The sequence below is a fragment of the Elaeis guineensis genome, chromosome 11, assembly GCF_000442705.2.
Source record: "Elaeis guineensis isolate ETL-2024a chromosome 11, EG11, whole genome shotgun sequence".
Classification (NCBI taxonomy): Eukaryota; Viridiplantae; Streptophyta; class Magnoliopsida; order Arecales; family Arecaceae; genus Elaeis; species Elaeis guineensis.
Genome location: NC_026003.2, coordinates 105,600,761 through 105,621,084, shown reverse-complemented (window position 1 = coordinate 105,621,084; position 20,324 = coordinate 105,600,761). Strand labels below are relative to the sequence as shown.

The 20,324-nt window shown below is 39.5% G+C and overlaps 2 protein-coding genes across 2 annotated transcripts in view; both read left to right on the top strand.

Annotated features, from left to right (window-relative positions):
* The window catches only part of LOC105053654 (chaperonin CPN60-2, mitochondrial), a 12,139-nt gene extending 11,248 nt beyond the window's left edge, over positions 1 to 891 (top strand). Inside the window, 2 exon segments of the mRNA XM_010934907.4 lie at positions 558 to 630; positions 633 to 891. Coding sequence (XP_010933209.2) covers positions 558 to 630; positions 633 to 662 — 103 coding nt within the window. The 3' untranslated portion in view covers positions 663 to 891.
* Positions 892 to 4,602: 3,711 nt separating this feature from the next.
* Positions 4,603 to 6,426, top strand: LOC105053653 (crocetin glucosyltransferase 3). The gene has a single exon (XM_010934906.3). It carries the CDS (start codon positions 4,646 to 4,648, stop codon positions 6,212 to 6,214), a length of 1,569 nt encoding a protein of 522 aa, XP_010933208.3. The 5' UTR covers positions 4,603 to 4,645; the 3' UTR covers positions 6,215 to 6,426.
* The last annotated feature ends 13,898 nt before the right edge of the window (positions 6,427 to 20,324 follow it).

The window sequence follows — 20,324 nt, the reverse complement described above, 5'->3', positions numbered from 1 at the left end:
TTCTAGGCCTATATGTGTAATTAAAGCATCTATTCTTTTATATCTTTACAACTGTTAAATCTGTTTAGTTGCTCACTCTTTAGTCTAGCTATAGATTGTCAATGCACATGCTTCTCACAGTTTGAGGCATACAACTTGAATGTGTAGTTTAAGTATACCAATACTAAATGTTTAAGTGTAACAACTTTGTTAGTGGCATATGCTTGTGTGTCACTAGTTGACTGTATCTGTTATTATGCACTTAAGTTATTTTTATGGAGTTACTATTATTATTTGAAATGGCTGCACCCGCATATGCTAATAATATGTGTTCAGATGCCATATGCCATTTCTTTCAATCCATTCCCCCAAAACTTTTAGCAAATGCCAAATCAAATTTCAGCCAAATCAAAACGAGAATTTTTTCAGACTGATGATGACCCTTTCGGTAGCTTCTATCCTTGGTGAATACAAGGATAGAATTTTTCTTTAGTGGGTTCAGGTACTCATTAAAGACACTTATAATAGTCCTCACAATAGTTTCTCCCGTATTAACCATTTGTTTTATTGTGCTGCAGTGTATCATCGTTGATGACTACGACTGAGGCTGTTGTTGTGGAGCTCCCAAAAGACGAGAAGGATGTTCCTGCCCGGGCGGAGGCATGGGAGGAATGGATTACTAAAATTCTTTTCAAGAAGTTCCAAAATCACAGAGAATCTAGATTAGGATTTTGAATGTGTAATTCTGTGTCATAGGTTTTGTGCTGAACTGGCGGCATCAATTAATGTAATCACAGAGGAAAACTGTTGTGTTATTGGAAAACTAGTGTTTCCGCTGCCAAAAACTTGATTGTTACAAGCACTACCCCTAATTTTTTCCTTGCTGAGGAATGAACCAGGTTTTTCAGTTCATTCCGGTTCTTGCAGCCTTGGAAACTAGAACTCTACACCAGTTCAGGCAACTCTCTTAAATTCTTGATGTTCCTCTCCTTACATTATGTAATTGCACAGTGATTTGTAGGATTGCTAAAATTTTATCTGTGTCTGCAGTCTTTGGTCATAAAAACTCCCAACAACAATAACGATCTAGAAGCTATTCAGATGCCTCGTCACTGACAGTGGTGGACGGCGGTAAGGAAAGCTGGAGAACTGTATCCGGTCTTGTCCCCACTATTTGAGAATTCTAAGATTCCAAATCCTGGCATTCGTTGAATGCTTGCTCGAGTGAGATAAAGGCATCTAAAGTATTCTCTGGCAATTTGTATCATTTAAATGAGTATTTTGTTCTGTAATCCTTGTGTTATAGGCGGAGTGATGCTATCGTTCCTCATTGCATTGGAACGGATGTAGAGGGGAGAAACTCTAATCCGCGTTCATTGTTTCTGCTTTCTACTTGTGTGGTCGGGAAACAGACACTGTATCTCCTATGTGCTTGTATTTGACATTGTAGGCAGATTAGTTTGATCCCTGCAAGTTTTGAAACGATTATTGCGGTGGGACAAGATCATTACATCCATGTGTAAAGATCGCGCTACAGACCAAAACGAAAAAGGGATCTCTTACGGTTGCATTGTTGAAATTATCTTTAGCCGTTGACCATTTTGCTATGCTTTCATATACTCATTGACCATTCACTTTATTGCTAATGTAAAAATTGAGCTTTGTTCCTTTGATTAATCAAATCGTATATCAAGTAATGGTATGGAGGTTTAGCTCACCGCATGGCAGGGGGAAACCTAGAAGCATATGTTCTTACGGACCATGGTTACGATGCATAGAAAATTGGTTCTCCTGCCTCAGTTTTTTCTGCGTTCAATTTTCCCCCGTCTAGAGGAAAGTAGTAAAGAAGGTGGTGAGAAGGGAATCTGTGGTAGGGTGATCAGTGTAGGTATAGCCTCTCTCTGGAGGATCCACGGAACCTGGAGTTCAATCTCTTTTGCTGTAGGAATCCGATCAGAAATAATATTAGCGCCCATGCCTGGTGCCACGTCCCTTCCTCTCTAGCCGTATTCTCCGGAGGACGGCTGCCATCGCAAGATCCCAAGTGGTCCTATCTTCTTGGGTTGATTGATGCCTCTAGCGAAGGCAACCAGCACCACTTATCCATCCCTGGTTAGTAGCCAGTTTGTGTGTAAAGCCCAGCGGAAGATCCCAGTCTTTAAACTATATTTTACAGCAAACACATGCCTACCTCTCTGCAGGCCTTACCAGAATTGTGATCCTGAGGTTGGTCGTCCTCCCAATGATCCAGCGAGAGCCTGCTCACCCGAGTGCAAGCAATGGACTATGAGTTCCTTCCATAATGCCGCTCCACCTTTAAAAGTCCTACACCACCACCTTCATGGCAACATTTTATTGAGCTTTTGCTGCATTCTTAATCTCAGGTCCTACAGTGAACACAACTTCTTCATCATTCATGCTGGCATTTATCTTATGCTCCTTGATTAAGGGTAGAAACACTGCCCCCCCGTGACTGCACATATTAGGAATCTTAGAGGTTCGCCATCACGGGATCCGGATTGAACCTCATGTATCGCTCGATCAAGCCAACCTTCGATGATCGTTGGGACCTTCATACACAACCTTGAATAATTATATCAGCTGGAGACACCTTGGGACACAATGTGCTAGATCATCATACAGACACTTTAACTTTGGAGGTGCAATGAAGAAAATGAAACATGAAGCTGGAATTGGTAGCACAATGTTCCACATATGCAGCCATCGGATTCTAATATTTATACAGTAATTACATGAAACAAATAATATTACTTATCAAAACATTTATTTTTCAGCATTAAGTTAATATTCAAGTTTCATCAGTGATATCTATGGTACCAGTATTCCGTGGGATATGTAATAATTCATGTTTGAAGTGGTACTGTTTGTTCTATCTGGAATGCTCACACTATGTTTGAAATCAGCACCAGGAGCTTGTATCTTGCAGGGAGTGACATAATAATCCTCATATCAAGTTTTAAATAGTCTCTGTTTGAAGGACACGTACAGGCATTAATTCTATGTGGAATAAATAATACAAGGAAGAAACGCCGACATGCATGATTAGGCTCAAACCCAAAAACTTTTAAGCTTTTGCAAGAAGTTGATTCAGACGTGCATCAAAGTCAATCATATGTTTGAAATGTAAATACGATAGTTTTGATTGTTAGTGAGTGGTTCTCTCTCTGTCCAAGTAAATGGAGAAGAGTGTGGACCCATTCCTGGTTTTATTAAATTGGACAAAGTGTACAGAGGAAGTTAAGATCTCATAGATCCTGGGTTGGCCAAAAGAATGGCAATACAAGAGAGGGAATAAACTGCCTGCATGGCAGGTCTACTCAGCAGAGGTAGGATCAGATTGTGAGACAAAAGGTTTTCACTAGAGGTAGGCTTCTGAAGATACTAACCGTGTTTAGCACAAGAGCAGCAGCAAAGCAATGCTTACGGAGGAACCCACAACGACTTCTTTCTTTACAAATCTCTGACTGGTTGGGATGATGGATTGATCCGAAGCGTTCTTAAGATCTTAGAAACCGTTTGTATCTCCAACTTGTCCAAAGTGATTTGAGCCTATTGGACATGCCAGATGCCTTAGATGAAGGGTCGGAATGAACACCCCACACCTTCAGCCCAACCTTTTCTCTGGAGAGGTTACCTCCTTCGCATTTATCGGAAGAACTATGAACTAAATGATCTCCTTCGCTGAGCACTCTCGTGAGATATTTTAAAGATATTTAAGAGTGCTTTAAAAAAATATTTATTTATTTTTTTAAATATTTTTGATAGGATGAATAATTCAAACTTGTGAATACATCCAAGATAATCAAAAAAATAAAATATCTCTAAAAAAAACGGAGCGTCGCGCATATCCGTCTATAGAAGTGGTCCTGAATGTTCCGCAACAAAAACTGCTATCCAATCAGATGCATTATTCGTCTCTCGAAGATATGTCTAATGATGATAGCAGGACATCCAAACAGCATAAATGCGATATCCCGTAAGAGGGGATGACTAGCATTGTCCCAAATACATTTATGGAGTCAAGTAACAATGGTAGCCAAATCACCCGTTTTCAAAAATAGTTTACTTTCCGATATTTTTAGATATATTCAAACTAGAATTATGTAAATCACCTGCTTTAATATTATAAAAAAAAAAAAAAATAGAGAAGGGGAGGAGGGAGGCACCTAGTTTTCTCGCCCGCCCTTTGATTGGTTTCTCTAATTGGTTTCCAACGTATATTTGGTTATTAAACAGCAGTTGATTGTACTACAAGCAGCATCTGTCCTGCTCTTATTTTAATCAAATCCAACACTTCCGGTGAGCAACCCTGTCTCCATGGGAGTACTGAAACAGCAAATTTCTTAGACAGTAAGGAAATTTTGAAGTTTGAACTTGTTATAGCGACCCTATATTTAAAAATGAAATCGACAACCAGACATGTGAAAGGACCCCTATCCTTGAAAAATACCAGTCTCAATAAGAAATAGCATCAACCAGCAAAATCACCTTGTCATCCGCCATTAACATCATTTAAATACAAAAAGAAAACATCATGGTTCAAAGAAGTATTTCATTGATCAAGTAACAAAAAAATATATATATAGAAGAGGCCGAATTTTTTTATAAATTATCTCTCCATTTGCTGGTCAACGAAAGCTCAAATATGCCACATGATGAGCAACTTGGTTACGTTACACACAAAGCTCTATACTCTCCAGTGCGAGGCTCCCTCGAAGAAGGCTCCGCTTATTTCTGGCTGGCTCATCTCTTTGTTTCTCGAGCGTCAACAATGTCGGCGAAGGGGAACATAGTTCTGTTCCCGTTCTTGGCTCAGGGCCACATGAACCCCTGCCTCGACCTCGCCCGCCTCCTCGCCGCCCGCCACCCCAGTCTCACCCTCACCCTCGTCACCACCTCCGGCAACCTCCCCCACCTCCGCCGCCTCTTCCCCCCCGACCTCTTCCCCTCCCTCCGCCTCGCCGCCCTCCCCTTCCGCCCTTCCGACCACGGCCTTCCCCCCGACGCCGACACCACCTTCGCCCTCCCCGCCCACCTGGTCACCCCCTTCAACCACTCCACCTACTCCCTCCGACCCCACTTCCACCGCCTCCTCTCCGACCTGTCCGCCGCCGGAGCTGGCGGTGCCGCCCCTCCCCTCCTCTGTGTCATCGCCGACATGTTCCTCCCCTGGACCGTCCCCATCGCCCAGTCCCTCGGTGTCTTCCACGCCGTCCTCTACACCTCCGGACCCTTCGCCATGTCTATTTATAATTATATTTGGAGCCGTCTCCCCCATGTCGCCTCCGACGCCGACGAGTTCGCCGTCCCGGACCTCCCCGGCGTCGCCGTCCGCCGCTCCCAGCTCTCCCGCAACATGCTCTCCGCCGCCTCCCCCGACCACCCCTCCGCCGTCTTCGTCCGCCGCCTAGCCGATCTCTGCCGCCGCTCTAGCGCCACCCTCTGGAACACCGCTGATGCCCTCGAGAAGCCCTTCCTCGACGCCTGGGTCAGATCCTCCGGCCTGCCCGTCTTCGCAGTGGGCCCCCTATTCGCCGCAGCCCCGAAGCCTCCCGCCGGCCGCGGCGTGAAGGACGGAGGCGCCGCCGACGCGGCGGCCGGTTGGCGAGCGTGGCTCGACCGGCACCCGCCGGGGTCGGTGGCGTACGTGTCGTTCGGATCGCAGAACCGGCTGCCGGCCGGGGAGGCGGCGTCGCTGGCTGCGGCGCTGGAGGGGCAGGGTCGGCCGTTCCTCTGGGCGGCGCCGGCGGTGGACCAGGCGCCGGAGGGGGTCTTCGGAGAGGGAGTCGGACTGGTGGTCAGGAGTTGGGTTCCGCAAATCGAGATTCTAGGGCACGCGGCGACGGGGGCGTTCGTGAGCCACTGCGGGTGGAACTCGTCGTTGGAGAGCATGCGGCACGGAGTGCCGGTGATCGGGTGGCCGCTGGGGAGCGAGCAGTTCTACAACGCGAAGCTGATGGCGGAAGAGATCGGGGTGTGCGTGGAGGTGGGGAGCGCGGCGGAGGCGGCGGCGGCGGTGGCGGAGGTGATGGGTCAGGGGGAGAGAGGGAGGGAGATACGGCGGAGGGCGAGGGAGGTCGCGGAGGAGCTGGAGGCGGCGGTGTCGGAGTCCGGAGGGGTCAAGGGGGCGTCGCTGAGGGCGCTGGATGAGTTCGTCGAGATGGTGGTGCTCAGACGGTCCGATTGCGGTGCCGAGCCGGAGGGGAGCACCTGATCAACGGCTGGCAGTGTGATATGGAGGTGATCTCTTGTGCCCGTTTGTGTTACGCTTCTTTGGCAGCGAGTCCGGTCAACGTCAGGCTGCACATTTCGCCATTATTTTTTCCGCCTTAAAATGCTCTCCTGAACGACATGGACGGATGACTGGCGTAGCCAAAAGTATTATTTAGCATCACATAACGCTACAATTTTTTGCTTTTTAAAGAAGGATCATTCGTACAATATGAGTGCAAATACAATCAATAAAAAATCAAAATAAAATATTATAAAAAGACAATGATAAAATAAATACATCAGATTAAATATCATCATCAAAATAATTGATAATGTTGTTCATCCTCTGATAAGCATGTCTAACATCAATAGAGATGTACTCTACCAACAAACGCCAAATATGATGAAGAAATTGATTGGAGGCTGTGCTCCCTCTCTCCTTCCCGTCTTCGAATACAACTTATCATCATGATCAAGTTCTCCTTCATCATCAATCGATTAGCTCTAAAATATAGCCTCGTATAGGAAATGTCCTTCCAAGTTGTATGTAACTTAGCTCTAGAAATAATAGTCTCAAAAAAATGAGTCTTGTCGGTCATGATAAATCTGGAGTCAAAACCTCTGATCACAAAACCAACACAACTATATTCACTAGTTACGCTATCATTAAAGTTGATCTTGAGAAAGATCAAAAGTGGAGAATTTCAAGTAATGAACACCCTATAAGGTGCTACAAGAGCGGAGGGGAGGGAGGCATCCTGACTCCTTAAGATTGATTCGGACGATGACAAATCCAAAATCTTCACAACCTGGGATGAGGTCCTTTCAAGTATATACCTTGCCAACAATCATTTAGCCTCAAATGGATCAGTGTTTCAAACCAATCAGATTTGATAAGCAATATATGCCATCCTAATATGTCTAACCTTATAGCCTAAATCTCAATGCTCCATCACAAGGCTTTCAGGAAGGCATGGCCAAACCACTCTTCAAGAGTATCCGAAGGAAGGAGCCTGCCAAGCTGTCACATTCGGACCATCCGCATCTAATAGAATAAAATATGATCCATCGACTTATCTTCCAGCCCACAACACGAATAAATAGGTGGGATGTCTATCCCTCGAGCTCGCGACAGAGATCTAGTGGGAAGCCAACTCTACATAGCTTTCTAGATGAATAAGTAGATCCTTAGATGAATACCAAGCTTCCAAATCCATGCACCGTCAAGTTGCCTAACCGACTCCTCCTATAGAAATCATACAAGTCTTTGGCCACCATCCTAGATACGTACGATGACTGTCAAACACTAATATTCGGATCCTTAACTAAGTATATCATCCAGGCATAATCCTCTCGACCAACTAGCCATCAAAGAATTTAGTCGCTAGCTACTCATTCCATCTCCTTCCCTTCGACTGAAGCAGATTGCGGACTATAAGGATTTCACCCATCTCCGAGCTAACGAATATAAGTTAAATAGAGAGCCGAATGTTGACCATCTATTGGTCTCAGATCACATCAATCATCCGACCATCATCGATAATTAATCTAACTTAGACCATCACACTAGAAAAGCGAAAACACAACTGCTTCTATAAAAAAAGTGCTCCTTCGGCCAATGCAAGCGACTCCCATCGAGGAATGCTACACCTTTAATCAATGCTACTTTCTAGTCAAAGTTCTCACGTGTATTTCTCATCCTCGCAAGGATCCACTGGGAAAAAAAAAACAAATGAATAAAAAATAATTCTGACGTGCATGATCATGGCATTTTCTATTTTATAAAAAAAAAAATTAAGAGTCTGAGTCACGCAAGGAAAAATTAAAGCGTCTTCAAGCTTTGGAATCCGACAAGAAGTCATGATGCAATAGAGGATCCCATCGGTGGAGGATTCACATGGGTAGGACCCTCGTGACTAGCAACTAGCCTGCAATTCAACAATAAATGAATTTAATTCACAATCGGTTATCCAGCAAGCGGTCGTTCATTTGCCATCCATAATGGATATGGATGGGTCTAGCATTCAAAGATGATGCACTATGTATGCCATGTAAAGCGATGCGATCCATCGCGTTCTATTTAACAGCCATAATATAGGGGTTTTGAAAGGCAATTGCCTGTCACAAAAAAAAAAAAAAGAAGAGCAATTGCGCACTTTCCATTAGCGGCGTGCCTAAATTAGATGGTGTGAGTCCTAAAGGTCGCTGTCCTGAATGTGATGAATTTGCATGGCAAATGGATGAGCGTACAAACAAACTCTACGTACTTCCATGCTCCAAAAATTTTTGACAAGAAGGACATAGAATAACACTAGTTCCTAGAGATATTTTCTTAGATTGATTATTTTGGTCTTCTATTCTTTTTTTTTTTTTTCACTTTTTGATATGCATAGATGTGAATTCTCCCAAACTGCATATTATTATTCTTGATTAATCCTTATCTAGCCAAAAAGATTAGAGTTATTGTCACGCCCCCGATCCGAGATTGTGAATCGAGGGTCATGACAACCGCCGCATACTCATAGAAAATTTTTTCCATAAGCATGCAAGGCATCTCATCATGATATCTTACACATAAAGTTAAATAATTTTATTAATTTTTAACAATCAAACCTTAGTTCAAATAACAAATCAAAACTCAGTGTCCAAAAGAAAAATAATTGTCTGACAAAGTCAACACTTAAAAATAAAAGTCTTGAATCAATTCTGAGAAAATCCTAAATCAAATGAGTTAACTCTATCTCTAATCGCTCTCCCAATCGAAATCCCGCATCATGCTAATTTTCTGAATCTGTAAGAAAAACATAAAACTCATCATGAGCTAAATAGCCCAGTAAGCAGTGTATACCTTTAACTGAATGAATCAAGCAATAATACTATACATATCGATTTACTGATAATAACAAAGTCAACATGTAAATTCATAAAATCATAATCATACTATCAATCATATATAAAATTTCAATTCATCATAATTTCAAATTATGCTTATCATCTTAAATTCATCAATTTCTTAAATTCTTCTTACCAACCATGACTATGACTATATTTTCCCTGTGGCAGGGTCATAATACCGCGTATCTACTTGCGGTAGACTGCAAATCATCTGACAGCCAAGTCTTTTGGAACCGCTGGTCTCGCTGGCGGTTTGTCGCTGGTCTCTCTGGCGACATGTCGCTGGTCTCGCTGGCGACATAAACCCTCAGGACAATCAATTGCCAACGTATATGCCCCCATTGGCGGGGTCCTTTACATAGTCAGGTTGTCAAATTCATATCATCTTCCAATTCATATATTATTTTTAAAAATAATATAAATAAATAATATTTGAGTCAAATCAATCATATCATTCTTTATGATCATCTATCATCATAATTTTTTTAATAAATAACTTCAATCATAAATAATTTCTACAATTAACTTCAATCATAAATAATTTTTACAATTAACTTCAATCATAAATAATTTTAATAATTATTTTCAATAAATATTTTCAATTACAAGCATGTCATAAATTTATTTAATTCAGAATTTATAATTTATCAGATAAATTCAATAAAAGTAAACACTACTTACCTCAAAAGAAAATCCAAACTAGGAATTCTAGAAATCTTGAAAATCCTTCTCCGGACCTGGTACGTCAAATGCCATATTTTTTATCAAAATTTTATTGAATTAAAAAATTAAAATTTATTAAAATCTAATGTCTCCACATGGATCAACTTGACGACAGCATCTAGGATTTTCGGATTGAGCCATGGAAACTCTTCTTATATTTTTTTTAATTATTATTATTATATTTATTTATTTATTATTTTTTTTAATTTCATAAATTCTAAAAATCTAAGAGAGAGAGAGAAAGTTTCTCTCTCCCTTTTCTTTTTCTCTCTTTTTTTTTCTTTTCTCTTTTTCTTCTTTTTTTTTCTTTTCTCTTTTTCTTCTTTTTCTTTTCTTTTCTTTTCTCTTTTTCTTCTTTTTCTCGGGCTCCTTCCTGGCCGAAACAGGGGACTGGCAAGTCCCCTCCCTTGACCGACCGTCCAGGCCATGGCCGACACGACGAACCCGACGGCAGAGGGGGGGCAACCTCTCGAGTTCAGAGAGGCAAGGCCGACGGTCGGTTGTGATCGCCGACGCCGAAAAACCAAAGGGAAGAAGAGACCAAACAGGGGTCTCTTCTTCGACTAAAAATCGGTGACACCCATAGCCGGCAGTCGCGCACAGAGGCACGGGAAGAAGGGGAAAGAAGAGAGGAAGAGGAGAAAAACTTACTTCGGCCTCTGGTGACCCCACCGGTGAGCAATCACAGCGAGAACGAAATAAGTATCCGCGGCTCCAATCGAGAAAATTAGGGAGGAAGAGAGAGGAATAGGACCGATGATCAGCTTCTAAGGAAGGAGAGGGTCTTTTTATAGAGAGCCCTAGGACTCCTGGTGGTCCTAGGACTCCCGATCGTCGGGGTTTAATCGGAGAAGAAGACTCCTACCGGGAGTCTTCTTCCCGGTTCCCCTGTTTCTTTCTTTCTCTTTTTTTTTTTTTGGGCTTGGGTCTTGCTAGTTGGGCTTGGGCTTGGGCTATAACATTCTTCACCCCTAAAAAAAATTTCGTCCTCGAAATTTTTCATACCTGTGGTCTCGAAGAGTTGGGGATATTTTTGCTTCATTTCTTCCTCTAGTTCTCAAGTAGCTTCTCTTTCCGAATGTCGACTCCACTGTACCTTGACATAAGAAATGTTGCGACATCTCAGCACTTGTTCTTTACGATCCACGATCCGTATCGGATATTCTTCATATGATAGATCTTTTCTGATTTGCAATGGTTCAAGTTTCACGATGTGACTTGGGTCTGGTAAATATTTCTTTAACATAGAAACATGAAAAATATTATGTACTCCTGCAAGTGAAGGTGGTAAGGCAAGTCTATAAGCCACCTCATCAATTTTTTCTAAAATCTCAAACGGACCCATATATATAGGATTCAATTTGCCACGAATGCCAAATCTTAAAATTTCTTTTGAAGGAGATACTTTGAGAAATACATGGTCACCAATTTGAAATTCTAATTTTCGTCTCCTGTTATCTGCATAACTTTTCTGTCTGCTTTGTGCTGCCCGAAATCGTTCTTTAATTAATTGAATCTTCTCGACTGCTTGTTGAACAAGTTCGGGACCCAATATTCTCCGCTCACCAACATTATCCCAGTGAATCGGTGATCGGCATCTTCTACCATATAATGCTTCGTAAGGTGCCATACCAATGCTAGCTTGATAACTGTTATTGTAAGCGAACTCAATCAAAGGTAGATGCTCATCCCATGAACTTTTCATATCCAAAATACAGGTTCTCAACATATCTTCTAAGATCTGAATAGTTCTCTCTGACTGACCATCAGTCTGTGGATAAAATGCTGTACTGAAGTTCAATTTTGTTCCTAATGCCTTGTGTAAGCTCTTCCAAAACTGTGATACAAATCTGGTGTCTCGATCCGATACGATGGTCACTGAAATTCCATGTAGCCTTACAATTTCTTTCATATATAATTTTGCTAGTCTTTCCAAAGTAAATCCAACTCTAATTGGTAGAAAGTGTGCAGACTTTGTCAATCGATCCACAATCACCCAGGCTGCATCATTTTTACTTAGAGTCTTAGGTAGTCCAGTTACAAAATCCATAGTGACATGTTTCCACTTCCATACTGGAATATCAAGAGGTTGAAGTAGTTTCGTAGGTCTCTGATGTTCAGCTTTAACTTGTTGACACACCAAACATTGAGCCACGAATTGAGCGATCTCTCTTTTCATATTATTCCACCAGTACATTTTCTTTAAGTCTCTATACATCTTAGTATCTCTTGGATAAACTGTATAATCGGTCTGATGTGCTTCCTGAAGTATTTCATGCTTGAATACTGAATCATTGGGTACGCAAATTCTGTTTTCGAACCTCAACGAACCATCATCATGTATCTTGAATTCAGATTGAACACCAGCTTCCACTGAATTCTTTATTTTCATTAGTTGTGGATCATCATTCTGGACAACTATAATTCTTTTAATGAGTGTTGGCTGAACCCTCATGTTGGCTAATCGTACTGTTGAGTCATATATTCGGATGTCTAATTCTAGTTTTCTTATATCCTCCAATGATTGACTTTGATATGTGATTAAAACCATCAAATTTTCCATGAATTTTCTACTAAGGGCATCAGCAACGACATTAGCTTTTCCGGGATGATAATGGATTGTTAAATCATAATCTTTCAACAGTTCTAACCACCTTCTCTGTCTCATGTTTAATTCTTTCTGCGTAAAAATATACTTCAAACTCTTATGATCAGTAAATACTTCACACTGCGCACCGTATAAGTGATGTCTCCAAATTTTTAGGACAAAAATCACTGCAGCTAATTCCAAATCATGTGTCGGATAATTCTGTTCATATGGTTTCAATTATCTTGAGATGTAGGCCACTACCTTACCATGTTGCATCAATACACAGCCGAGTCCCTTTTTAGATGCATCACTATATATTGTGAATCCTTCATCTCCTGTTGGTATAGTAAGGATAGGGGCTGAAACTAATCGTTGTTTTAACTCTTGAAAACTCTGTTCACAATCTTCGGTCCACTCGAATTTAACCCCTTTTTGAGTAAGACGAGTCAAAGGTGCAGCTATGCGGGAGAACCCTTCTACAAATCGTCTGTAATAACCTGCCATACCCAGAAAGCTTCGAATCTCGAAAATATTTGTAGGTCTGTTCCACTGCATCACAGCTTTCACTTTTGTTAGATCCACAGAAATTCCATCTTTAGACACGATGTGTCCTAAAAAGACTATTTTGTCCAACCAAAATTCAAACTTCTTAAATTTGGATAAAGTTTTTCTTTCCTCAATATTTGTAGTATACACTGTAAATGTTCTTCATGCTCTAATTTGCTTCTTGAATATATCAAGATATCGTCAATAAATACGACAACAAACTTATCAAGATAGGATTTGAATATTCTGTTCATTAAATCCATAAAGGCCGCTGGAGCATTGGTTAACCCAAATAGCATCACTAGAAATTCATAATATCCATAACGAGTTCTAAATACAGTCTTTAGTATGTCCTCTGTTTTGATTTTTAACTGATAATATCCTGAACGAAGATCAATTTTAGAAAAGATTTGTGCACCTTGTAGCTGATTAAACAAATCATCGATTCGAAGTAGAGGATACTTATTTCTGATAATGTTCTTATTCAACTCTCTATAGTCGATACAAAGTCTCATACTACCATCTTTCTTCTTCACAAATAAGATTGGAGCTCCCCCAGGAGATACACTAGGCCTTATAAAACTTTTATCCAACAAATCCTGTAATTGATCTTTTAACTCCTTTAACTCCATAGGAGCCATTCGGTATGGAGCTTTAGAAATCAGACCGGTATTGGGTGCCAACTTAATGGTAAATTCAATTTCTCTATCTGGTGGTAGTCCGGTTAAATCATCAATGAATACATCCGAAAATTCATTTACGATAGGAATATCCTGTAACTTCAATTCATCATGTTCTTTATTTTTTATTGATACTAGGTAACCTCTACATCCCTTTCTTAGCATCTGTCTAGCTTGCACAAATGAAATAATACATGGAGGGATGGTTCCTGTACTTCCATCAAAACTGAATGTTAATTCTTCCGATATTTGAAAGTTCACTCTCTTTTCATAACAATCCATAGAGGCATGATAAGTAGCAAGCCAATCCATTCCTAGAATGACATCGAAATCATGCATATCTAGGACCACCAAATCTGTCGGTAATTCTCTTTCTCCTATTATGATACTACATGACTTGCACACACTTTCGGTACTCAAAATACCACCTACTGTTGTCTCAACATATAATTTGGTTTTCATAGGTTCACATACTATATCATGTTGTCTAATAAAAGTAATGGATATAAAGGAGTGTGTAGCACTAGAATCAAACAAAACTGAAGCGTGAATATCAGATACAGGAATGATACCTGTCACCACCATATTAGAGGCCTGAGCATCCTATTGTGTGAGTGCATAAATCTTTCCTTGAGTTTTCGGCCTTTGACCTCCATCCTTTGTTTGTGTGGGTCTATTCTCATTTCTCTGGGGGCAATCTGCAATTTTGTGTCCTTTCTGTCCACATCTAAAATAAGAACCAGTATTCTATGGGCAATTAGAAAACTCATGCTCTCTTCGACCGCATCTCGAATATCTAGCTGCCTCATTCTCACGATTCTTATCATTTGCTGGCTTCTTTGCTAGACCCTTATTGTTCTGATTTCATCTTTGAGTTCCACCAAATCTATTTCTCTTCTTCTGATTTCGTTCTCTCTCCGCATGTGCTTCATTAACTTTCCTCTCAATTATTAGAGCTTTATTCATAACTGAGGCATAAGTAGTTAACTCATAGGGTATAATTTATTTTTTAATTTCTATCTTCAATCCCATTTCAAATTTATGTACTCTATCTTGCTCAATCTCAACTAATCTTGGAACAAACTTGGCTAACTCCGTGAATTTAGCTTCATATTCTGCAACGGATCTGTTCCCCTGTTTCAGATGAATGAACTCCTGCTCTTTCTGTATTCTGACACTTCGAGGGAAGTACTTGTCAAAGAATTCATCTCAGAATCTCTTCCAAGTGAGTGGTATCCTATCGTATTCATATTTTTGTTCAAGTATACGCCATCAGTTGTATGCCTCGCCTTGTAACAGATATGCTGTGAAGTGAATTTTCTCTTCATCATGGCATTCTTGCACGGTGAATGCCTTCTCCATTTTCATAATCCAGTTATCTGCTTCCAGTGGCTCGATGGTCCTTTTGAAGGCTGGAGGGGCTAGCTTCTTAAACTCGATGATATTGTTTCTCTGCATCGGATGTTCTCCATGTCCAGGTGTCAGTGAAAAATGCTGACGTGGCTGTGCATGTTGTTGTTGTGTTTGAACTACTCCGATCAGAGTTTGCATTAGTTAAGTCATGTTCGGCTCCTCTTGTACTGTCGGAGTATTTTCGGTAGGATCAAGGATCCCTCCTACTGAGATGTGCCGCTATTCAATTGGGGAGTGTTATCACCAAGTGGATTTGATGTCCCTCCTACCGCTCCTTGAGTATTCTTCGTTCGTCGTGGAGGCATTTTGACTTATGACAAATTTGAGATAATAAATTATCCTTAATAAAGTTATAACTTACTTGAGACAGGTTAGATCATAATTATCATAACTAACCTCTCAAATTTTCTAATATCTACCCATCACTCGCTCATTCTATTCTACATGTTTTTATCTATCTACTTATGCTCTGATACCATATTAATTGTCACGCCCCCGACCCGAGATTGTGAATCGAGGGTCATGGCAACCACCGCATACTCATAGAAAACTTTTTCCATAAGCATGTAAGGCATCTCATCATGATATCTTACATATAAAGTTAAATAATTTTTTTAATTTTTAACAATCAAATCTTAGTTCAAATAACAAATCAAAACTCAGTGTCCAAAAAAAAAATAATTGTCTAACAAAGTCAACACTTAAAAATAAAAGTCTTGAATCAATTCTGAGAAAATCCTAAATCAAATGAGCTAACTCCATCTCCAATCGTTCTCCCAACCGAAATCTCGCATCATGTTAATTTTCTGGATCTGTAAGAAAAATATAAAACTCATCATGAGCTAAATAGCTCAGTAAGCAGTGTATACCTTTAACTGAATGAATTAGGCAATAATACTATATATATCGATTTACTGATAATAACAAAGTCAACATGTAAATTCATGAAATCATAATCATACTATCAATTATATATAAAATTTTAATTCATCATAATTTCAAATTATGCTTATCATCTTAAATTCATCAATTTCTTAAGTTCTTCTTACTAACCATGATTATGATCACATTTTTCCTGTGGTAGGGTCATAATACCGCGTATCTGCTTGCGGTAGGCTGCGAATCATCTGGCAGCCAAGTCTTTTGAAATCGCTGGTCTCGCTAGCGATTTGTCGCTGGTCTCTCTAGCGACATATCGCTGGTCTCGCTGGCGACATAAACCTTCAGGACAATCAATTGCCAACGTATATGCCCCCATTGGTGGGGTCCTTTACATAGTCAGGGTGTTAAATTCATATCATCTTCCAATTCATATATTATTTTCAAAAATAATATAAATAAATGATATTCGAGTCAAATCAATCATATCATTCTTTATGATCATACATCATAATAATTTTTTTCAACAAATAATTTCAATCATAAATAATTTCTACAATTAACTTCAATTATAAATAATTTCAACAATTATTTTCAATAAATATTTTCAATCACAAGCATGCCATGAATTTATTTAATTCAGAATTTATAATTTACCAGATAAATTCAATAAAAGTAAATACTACTTACCTCAAAAGAAAATCCAAACTGAGAATTCTAGAAATCTTGAAAATCCTTCTCCGGACCTGGTACGTCAAATACCATATTTTTGATCAAAATTTTATCGAATTAAAAAATTAAAATTTATTAAAATCTAATGTCCCCACATGGATCAACTTGACGGCAGCATCCAGGATTTTCGGATTGATCCATGAAAACTCTTCTTATATTTTTTTAATTATTATTATTATATTTATTTATTTATTTATTATTATTTTTTTTAATTTCATAAATCCTAAAAATCTAAGAGAGAGAGAGAGAGAAAGTTTCTCTCTCCCTTTTCTTTTTCTCTCTTTTTTTTCTTTTCTCTTTTTCTTCTTTTTCTTTTCTTTTCTCTTTTTCTTCTTTTTCTTTTCTTTTCTTTTCTCTTTTTCTTCTTTTTCTTCTTTTTCTCGGGCTCCTTCCTGGCCGAAACAGGGGACCGGCAGGTCCCCTCCCTTGATCGGCCGTCCAGGCCACGGCCGACATGGCGAACCCGACGGCAGAGGGGGGGCAACCTCTCGAGTTCGGAGAGGCAAGGCCGGTGGTCGGTTGTGATCGCCGGCGCCGAAAAATCAAAAGGAAGAAGAGACCAAACAGGGGTCTCTTCTCTGATCAAAAATCGACGACATCCGTCGCCAGCAGTCGCACACAGAGGCACGGAAAGAAGGGGAAAGAAGAGAGGAAGAGGAGGAAAACTTACTTCGGCCTCCGGTGACCCCATCGGTGAGTAATCACGGCGAGAACGAAACAAGTATCCGCGCTCCAATCGAAAAAATCAGGGAGGAAGAGAGAGGAATAAGACCGATGATCGGCTTCTAAGGAAGGGGAGGGTCTTTTTATAGAGAGCCCTAGGACTCCTGGTGGTCCTAGGACTCTCGATCGCCGGGATTTAATCGGAGAAGAAGACTCCTACCAGGAGTCTTCCCGGTTCCTCTGTTTCTTTCTTTCTTTTTTTTTTTTTTTGGGCTTGGGTCTTGTTAGTTGGGCTTGGGCTTGGGCTTGGGCTAGGCGAAGGGGTAAGACCACTGTGGCAACCCTTGGTTCACAGGTGAGGACCACTCTAATCCCCCTAAACTTGAAGACATGTCCAGAGCTAGATCATGAGAGAATTCTTCTATATTAGTGTTAGGGTTGGAATAGATAAGATGTCATAAGACTATGGGCGATCTATACATAATATAAATCTGGTCCCAATCAAGTAGCAAGATTTGCAAAAATTTCAACTGTAGTATATTCATATAGGCCATTCTCTGGCAATGGTATGCTTTAACATTGGCCACAAATTGAAAGCTAACGTTTCGTTTAAAAATAAAGTGTCAATGGGCACACAATCTCAGGCACAAATTAGGCCTAAAATTGACCTGACCTAGTTTATTAGGTCAGATCACTTAGGCACATTGGGCAAGCCTGATATATTGGCCGCCTTAAAAAATAACATAGTGCTAAAAAAATTAGTGCAAGTTTAAAGTAGATCTCATGAACATCCTCTATAACATAGAAATGCCAGAAAAGTAAATGACTTGATATCAAGTCTTCAAACTGAAAAATCGAGTCTTAAACCATTACATCTAACATGATAATAAGCTTCCTGATAGCATTCATGATGACCTTTTCCAGGGCACTGAACCAATATACATAAATCTTGGCTGGATAGTTCTTTTAAAAAGAAAGATGGTATCAGCATAAGAGGAATACATGTATCCCTAACCCTCACACAACGAGAGAGATCTGATCAACAAAAGCAATCAACCTTGCTCCCCAAGGCATGGCAACCTAATGCTCAATCTTGCCAGCCACCTGATTTGACTTTGGTCATTTTAGGTATATTGGTTCGCAATTGAAATTAGAATCGAAATTAAAATGGATTGGAGTGGGCATCATCATACTATGCATATTTGGCTTGTGACTAAAATCAGAATTATAATGAGATTTGAATACTATAGGAGAGTTTAGATTGAGTTTGGAGGATCGGAATATTTCCATTTTCCTATGGAATCGAAATGATAATAAGATTTTCCCCAACCAAATATTCAGAATGAGAGTTATGCATTCCCATACCCATTCCCGTTCCCAAGCCCAAATCCTCCAACCAAATGTGTCCTTAGTCCTTTCCATTCTAGTCATCAGCAATGAGCAATTTTAGTTCCTGACTTCAAGGTCTCCAAATCTAGCCATCTGTATCAAAACTCGGCCAAGTCCGAGTGGATTGGCCAATACTTCACCATGAATATACATTAAATCTGCCAAAAATTATGATTTCGGGTTCAAAGACTGACTTCTAACAAATTATCAATTGATCAATCAAGTCAATATGGTCAGTGGATACATTCCACTACGATATTTTCTCTTCATGCTTCATATCACAAAATCATGACTTTGACCTTGGTCCAGTTGCCAAACGGATATTTGGATGAAAGGTGACGATATGGAGAAAAATGGCTTTTATTTTCACATTCAGCTGTTTGTAATAACCTATTGCCTAATACTTATTAATACATTATGAGTTGCATTCATAGGTGTGTTAATATTCTAAGACTCCAAATTATCTTATAATGCAATACCGTATTCTTCTAATGTTGTAGACTCTTGCAATATGTTTGAATGATTGGAAATGTTTTTGATTATTCCTTTTTCCATGGTCTATTGTTTCTCCAAATAGGACATGTTTAACCGATATTTTTCTGAATTGTAATTCTTCATTGCTAAATAAGTTGTTCTCACATACCTAGTTTGCGACTTTTGTTTCAAAAGCAAAAGATGGAAAATCATTATACTTTGAGATTGGATTTATTTTAGATTCTATTTTATGTGAATGATGTTTCAAATACTCTGTCTTTAATTTTGACTCATATTTTTTTTTTATCATTTTGTCAATTGCTTTAGCCATCACTTTCATTTAAGATCTTGAAATTGCAAAGTCCTCTTAAATGAGGCATCAAACCAATATCGTTTGATTCTTAATTACTCATCAATTTATTACTTACATACACTCACATCAGCCAATTGAGTTGCTAGCACATGCAGGCCGTTTTTTGTTTCCTGAATAGATCATACAGAAGGAAAAGCAAAAATAAAAAGTAATTGCAAATCATTATCAACAAAAAAAATATGATGATCCCACCAAACAAGATGAAGCAATTCTTTCAAGCTGCTCAAATAGGATTGTAACCCTTTTTTTACTTTCATTAATATGATAAGACCAAGTTACAATATCTCTTTTTACGCTAGTGAGGTCCAAGTCTCCTAATTCAGATCGGATTCTTTTTTTAGTCACGAAAGATTAAAATTTTTTTAGAATAATATCCGAAAAAAAATCATGAAAAACATAAAATCATCATTGAGCTAAATCTTAATATTTTATCAACTTTGGTTAATGTTGCATTACTTAGTTTCTTCTAAATTAAGAAATACATTTAGTCAAAATTTTATCTGTAATGAAACTTTTATTTTGATCTATTTACTTTAAGATTGAAATATCATCAAACCCAAACATCACTAAGGTGCTATAAATCCTCCAGCGATGGTGCTGTCATGCTCTCAATAATCTCTAAAAGTTATTCAAATCAATAAAAAATAAAATAAAATCAAATTATCACAAGAGAAAATTATGATTTTCCAAAACGTAGATACATAATCCAATCTTGAACATCCTTGAACCCTATCCGAGCTTTTTGACGTAGTGA

Coding starts and splice junctions, on each gene's coding strand:
- LOC105053653 (XM_010934906.3), top strand. CDS start 4,646: ATGCCACATGATGAGCAACTTGGTTACGTTACACACAAAGCTCTATAC.